This window comes from Myxocyprinus asiaticus, chromosome 1 (assembly GCF_019703515.2).
Source record: "Myxocyprinus asiaticus isolate MX2 ecotype Aquarium Trade chromosome 1, UBuf_Myxa_2, whole genome shotgun sequence".
Lineage (NCBI taxonomy): Eukaryota > Metazoa > Chordata > Actinopteri > Cypriniformes > Catostomidae > Myxocyprinus > Myxocyprinus asiaticus.
In genome coordinates, this window is record NC_059344.1 from 24,341,662 (window position 1) to 24,348,371 (window position 6,710).

At 37.5% G+C, this 6,710-nt stretch overlaps 1 protein-coding gene and 1 non-coding gene across 3 annotated transcripts; both read right to left on the reverse strand.

Annotated features, from left to right (window-relative positions):
- Nucleotides 1-23: 23 nt before the first annotated feature.
- LOC127436296 (uncharacterized) lies at nucleotides 24-6,307 on the reverse strand. 2 transcript variants are annotated; one of them, XM_051690406.1, is made up of 9 exons: nucleotides 6,188-6,295; nucleotides 5,263-5,412; nucleotides 4,874-5,122; nucleotides 3,802-3,940; nucleotides 3,260-3,402; nucleotides 2,936-2,988; nucleotides 2,240-2,364; nucleotides 915-1,229; nucleotides 24-690 (listed from the first exon to the last, which is right to left on the reverse strand). In XM_051690406.1, exons 3-9 carry the CDS (start codon nucleotides 5,086-5,088, stop codon nucleotides 337-339), a joined length of 1,344 nt encoding a protein of 447 aa, XP_051546366.1. In that variant the 5' UTR covers nucleotides 5,089-5,122; nucleotides 5,263-5,412; nucleotides 6,188-6,295; the 3' UTR covers nucleotides 24-336. The 2 variants fall into 2 exon arrangements, with proteins under 2 accessions (XP_051546366.1, XP_051546431.1); XM_051690471.1 differs by lacking the exon at nucleotides 5,263-5,412 and having other exon boundaries at nucleotides 6,188-6,307.
- trnas-uga (transfer RNA serine (anticodon UGA)) lies at nucleotides 5,845-5,926 on the reverse strand. The gene has a single exon. It is a non-coding gene; the product is annotated as a tRNA-Ser (tRNA).
- Nucleotides 6,308-6,710: the final 403 nt, after the last annotated feature.

The following is a 6,710-nucleotide window of genomic DNA, read 5'->3' on the forward strand; positions in this document are numbered from 1 at the left end:
GAAAGATTGAGTACACATTGTATAAGTTCATTTATGGTTTATTACTTGAAAAGCAGCTTGTTCTACACTTTTATTGCGGGCTTATTACAAATAAGACCAGAAACATAAGTCTTATTATTTGGAATAGAACAAAATGATTTAATTCATCATTTTTGTATGGGGACATCTTCACTTATTATAAAAATAAAAAAGTATGGTTAGAAATTGTAAAAACTATCAAACAAAACATATTAGTCAAATACTGAACAATTTATTAATATCCTAATTTCACTAGCTACACTGGCACATGCCTGCTAGCACCTGAATGATAGGTTATTTTCCCATCATAGCCTAGATTCATTTTTTAACCTCCAGAGGTTTCTGCAACTGCTGGCCATGCAAATCATGCACCTTCCACTCCATGTCTTCAAAGACAGTGTAGTTGTAGGTCTTGTAATTTAGCATGTCTCGGGCGCGGAACACCTTGTTGGATTCATAAAGGTTGCTCCAATAACGTGGGAGGGGTTGGAATCCTCCCAGGTGGGCAAGCTCATCATTGTAGGCCCACTGTTCAGAATCCAGCTTGAGGATGTGGCGGGTGGCAATCCCACGAGCACGGCGGGCAGCAATGTCCAATTCAGTGTCTCTTTCCATCTCTTGACGTGACGGAAGGGAGAAAGAACCATCCAACACTGACAGGACGAACTGAGACTGGGGAAAAGTGAGTGGTGGAACAGACAGAAGAGAGACAAAAAAAGTAAAAAATTAAACCTTCAAAATATCACCTACTGTATACACATAAAGCATGTAATAAGAATGTAAAAGCAGATGCAAAAACTCAAATTAATATAATGGGGAATTGTATTAAAAAAGATGTAGACTACTATATTCCCTCAATCAAATAATCACTTGCCTTCCCTTGCCACTCCACTCACCTGAATGTGGAAATGTGGGAAGGGACATATAGCTCTGCAGATGCCCACTATAAAGAGTGATGGGTAGGCCGGAGGTATTAGGAACTTATAGAGTGGCCAGACCAGGTGTTCTTGGACTCTAACACCCACTTTCTCGTCCAGAAAAGGAAAAGTGAAGTTGTAGCCTGTACAGAACAGGAACACCTCTGGCTTGGACCTTTCACCATCTTTGAACTCTAGAGAGCCATCATCTAGTACAGCAGTTACCGGAGGAGCCTGCTGGACTCCTGGAGGAAGAGGGCAGGTCAAAGGGCGCTGTCCATGACTTAGAATAACCTGGGGGTAAATAATGGTAAAAGGTAAATGAAAGCAGACAATACTTTTTTATGTTTGCAGACCTAAGCATACTGCAAGTCATGCTCTTTTCTTAAATCTTAGCATGTACAGTATATACGTAACTTTGCTCTAACATTCACTCACTCACCGTCACATGCTTGGGATTTTCACCAAACAATATTATATACTCGGCTCTTTATAAAGACCCGGCACGTATCTATCACAAATGGATCTACAAAATGCTAAGATAGTGTAAAATTGTAAAAGCATTTTCAAGACAATTAGAAAATAATACTATAGAATATATTCTGATTTATGTCTATGTTTTATTTTTCATATATCAAAGAGATGATGCAACACATCAGGACAAGTAAAAAGGATTCATTACTTTCACACTGAAATGTCATGAGATGCAACTGGCTGTCAAACACACATTGAGCTATACATGACCCATAAGATTCACATAAGATACACATAAGCTACACAGAAGTATTAACTCAGGCACTTATTGAGTATAAACAGATGCACAACTTACATCATTTCAGTAGTACACCCAAATGACAATAGTCATGTCATACTGTTCATGTGTTGTACTTGCTATAGTTTATTTCCACGTTGCATTTTCATCTTATAGCAATGTCAAATGTAAACCAAGTCAATCACTGAAACAACAGAGCCACCTTTAGTAAGAAATAGCATGTATAATACAGTATGTACAGTATGTGTACACACATACAGTATGGGATACTGATAATTCATCACTGTTGCACAGAAAATCAATGTGATATAGTATTTATTTGTATGAATATAGTACTAATTTCTCTTGTAATAAACAAAGAAATAGATATCCTGTGATAGTAAACTTGAAGAGGTGTGGGCACAACTCCAAAAAATGGTTGAGGTACAGGGGGTGGAATGACTTCCTAGGTCACTAAAGACTCGATGTATGCATTTAAACGTTAAACCACACGAAATGGTGATATACTATTACAAATTAGTAAGCAGTTTACCTTAGCATCGACATTTGAGAGCTCCATGGCAACATCTAACCCAGAGAGACCAGCTCCCAGTAGCACCACTGACTTTCCCGCCAAAGTTTCAGCACTACGGTAATCATGACTGTGCATCAGAGTGCCTAAAGGCACACATAGCGATTAACAAATACAGACACTTCTGGACAAAAATTAGTGTTGCAGGATTACATTAATTCCATTAATTAATGCACAAAACATTTAATTTTTCGACAAGTTTCATTGCAAACTCAGTTACTAAGTCTGCAGCCCGAAAACATGCAGCATACATCTACATAATAATGCATTAATAAATGAATAGATAGAGCATTTTTATTATTCAAGATATAGCTTTCTATCATTCACTCATACAATGAATCCCTGCCTGCTAATCATTATACTTTATTGCTCCAATCTCAACAGAGCAAGAAATGTTCACTTTTAGTTACTAATATAATTAAAACAATTATACATGTTAAATAATATAATGATTAACCAAAATTGAGCCATGATTCAATCTCAGCAACCCCCATGCTGATAAACTGATAACATATTGCAACAGCAAAGCTCTCAATAGGAATTTGCAAGTCTAGGCACATTTTCTGCCAAGCACACAGATACTTGGTATTTAAGCTGTCAGATGTTCTTAAACTTCACAAAAGTACACATGTACTATGTATGTATGAAAGAGAAAACCTTTGAATTTTTCCAGTCCAGGTATTGCAGGGATGTAAGGGTCATAGAAATGTCTGGAATAAACACACATCATTTGATTTGTAAGACAGTAGATTCTGTCACTTGTATATAACCAATTTTCTCTACAAATTATTTAATCAAATCTAACTCAGGAAATTTAGCCTTAAACAGCATATGAGTGAGTGAAACAGTATTGTTGCATCATGAGTAACTGTTTAATCCACTTTAACCAATGTCCTTATTGATCTAACCAATTAAAACTATTACAGCACATTGCTCAAAGCAAGGTTGTGAGGGACATAACTCATTTCACTGTGCACTTACCCATTACACACCATAACAGCATCAAATCGCTCCGTAATGGATTTGCTGTGGTCTAGGCCATCGTTGGAAGTGACATTCCAAGCCATCCCATTCCAACCACCCTTTACTTCTACTGGAGTCACTGAGGCCACCATGGTGCCAAACTTGGTGGACAAGAGAAATACACCTTTAGAATGACCGTTAGTCAAGCAAAACATCAGTAACAATCAGTCCATTGGCAAGGAGGCCCATAATTCTCCAGTAGTTTTCCACTTTGAAATCTCAGTGACTGATCATATATGTACAGTAAAGATAAGGTGCGTGATTCCTGACAGAACCATCAAACTCAGTGTTATCAGATTATCAGTGACGCAGACTGAAGATGAACAGCGCAATTAATGATTATACAACAAACACTATGCAAAGATCATAACTTCGAGTTATGATATTTACTTGATATCACTTATATGTTCATAAAGCAATGTGAGTTTTTTTATGTATGAAAATTTCCCCTTTTTTTGTTGTTGTTGTTGTTGAAAAAGATCAATAATTTTTTACTTCACCTTTATGTGGTCCCACAGGCCAAAATGATCACAGTACTGCTCAAGGTACTTCCGCACCTCAGTGTGATGGACAAAAGAGGGAAGATGCTTTGCGAAAGGAAAGTCAGGAAAAGACATCACCTCCTTGGGTATATTGGTTCTGTCATGACAGATTGATACATAGAAACACAAAAACTATAATACAACTTTAAATGTAATGCAAGCGAGTAGTGATGCTTCATGAAGAGTATAACCATAAGGAGTTTAACCTTAAAAAGGTTTTTGCATCCTGTTGGATGGTAGAGGAGCAATGAGTGAGTCAGTTCACAATTTTTATGAAAAATACTGAAAAGGGGGACATAAAACTATAAAGTCTGGCATCAACTCACAATCTTTATCTAAAAGTAAAAGCAATATTTTAGAAAGAAAAAAACATTGAAATGTACTATGTGAGTCCTAATGTGTTGGGAAAATAGCAATGAATTCATTTTTAGAGGTATTCTACCTTTATATGCTCTACCTTTTTAGGGTTAAGCAAGAAAATCAGTATTAATCCATAATCAAAAGCTGCAATAAGTAAAATAACAATCCTTGACATATGGCATGTACCTGTATTATGTGTGCTAACAACGCTGACCGACACTTAATATTGTATTACTTTTATTTAAATTATTCAATTACTAGATTATTTCAGTTCACATGGCTTGCAATACACACCCCTATTTTTAGTACAGTAATATAGGGGTGTGTGTTGCAAGCCATGTAAATTGAGCTACTGTACCAAAAATAGGGGTGTGTATTGCAAGCCATGTGAACTGAAATAATCTAGTAATTGAATAATTTAAATAAAAGTAACACAATATTAATTGTGAGTCCCAAATTGACATGGATAACGCACGTGAAAGTTTTCTGTTAATTCTGAAACAGGTAAAAATAATACAATTTATTTATTAATTTAATTAATACAGTTTAAAATGTAAAAACAGACCATTTTCCCCTATTTTTCATTCATAGTTGTATAATGCTGCAATTGCTTGCAGTTTGTCCTATGTGGTAAAGTTTTTAATGTTAATGTCTTGTGACAGAGATTCACCTGAGGTCCCTGTACATGCTGCTGTGGATGGGTAATCCACTGTCGTAACATCCCACTCTTTCCTCATAGACCCATGTCCCTCCAACGCTCTTGGTGAGCTCGTACACTGCCGGTGGTGCGAAAGTATCGGGGCGCGAGAGAAGATGACGGGCCGCGCACAGTCCCGCAGCACCGGCCCCGATGACAGCGACGCGCAGCTTGCCCAAACCAGCCATCCTAATATCTGGATATAAACTAGCAAGTTGACACCTAAAAAAATAAAAGCAAAAACTGAACATTAAAGCCTTGATAAAAAAAAAAACAAACAAACACGCCTTGGTTGTTTGCCATAACCAGTTCACAATTATCTGTATTTCACGTCATCTTATATTCACTATTTTGGTACCTACAGCTGTCCTCGAGTGACCAGTACTGGGGTCTGTCAGTCTCTCAAAGCCAATGCCTGTTGCTCGTCTAACTATATCAACGACAGGCTGGAATCTGTCCAGCCTCAGGCAGCTCAATCCAATTAACCCTTCGTGTTTTGAAGGCACCGTTTCCTTGCAAATTGAGGGAGAATACAGTAAGGTAAAACTTTAATATATTGCAGATAGCAACTAACAACAGGTGGCTGTAATTTAAAAATGGTTGTAAAAACGTTTACAGTGTAGCGTTGTTAGGTCTAACCCCAGAGGGAAGAAACAAGCTATAAGTGCTGGAGAAAAACTATACTATTTACTTCCACATTTACATAGTCTTAATAGCCCGTTAAAAACAGCATTTTCAGTGGAGCAGCACCATCTAAGGTAACTTCGCGCGCACTGCAGGCACATTACAGTTTACAGCAGTATCTTTAAGAGTATTGCCAGCAACGATTATTTTCAGTGTTTTATATAAGCTTGGTTACAATTACTGTTTCTTGTCGGATGAAGCTATGCAATTTATGCAGTTGCTGAGATTTGCAATGTACAATTGAAAAAAAGATACACCCTCGCTGCGAGCAGGGTTCGAACCTGCGCGGGGAGACCCCATTGGATTTCAAGTCCAACGCCTTAACCACTCGGCCATCGCAGCACGGAAACTCAAGACAACACGATTATATATAAAGATGAGAGACGACATAAGTCTATTATGTAATATAAATAACACTGAAAGCAATCACTGAAATCGCTTGTCTACTTTGCAAACGCTACGCGTGAAATATAACTTATTTATATCACTAACCACAGCAATGGTTCATTTGTTTTAAAGTTATTTATATCTCTATGAGCGAATTTCCACATCGATCATAAGTGCAATTGTTTGCCTTTGGAGTTAATTATAATTAAATCATACCGTGAATGAATGCTGAGAGAACAAATGTAGCTTGAACGGACCTCCCACAGACACTGTCCTATTGTCCTGTTTTAACAAACAGCCGGCGTCACATGATGGTCATGGTTGCCAGATACCCTCTCCATTCTCCTCTTTGGGTGTCACTAATTCATCAATATGGCTATTTCCATACATTTAAAAGAAATACATGTCTTATTCACAACTCAGCTCAGAAATATTTTCCAGACCTGACACTGCGTTCTGCCTTTGTACACCTTGTTATAATGAGTCTATTCATCCTTGATTCATCCTTAAAGTGATAGTTCACCCCATTCTCATCTTTTACTCACCCTCATGCTATCCCAGAAGTGTTTGACTATCTTTCTTCTGCTGGACACAAATGAAGATTTTTAGAAGAATATTTCAGCTCTGTAGGTCCATACAATGCAAGTGAATGGTAACCAAAACTTTGAAGCTCCGAAAAAAGCACATAATGTGCCATACTTATTGTCACGTCAAATGAACATGCACATCAGTAAATGTC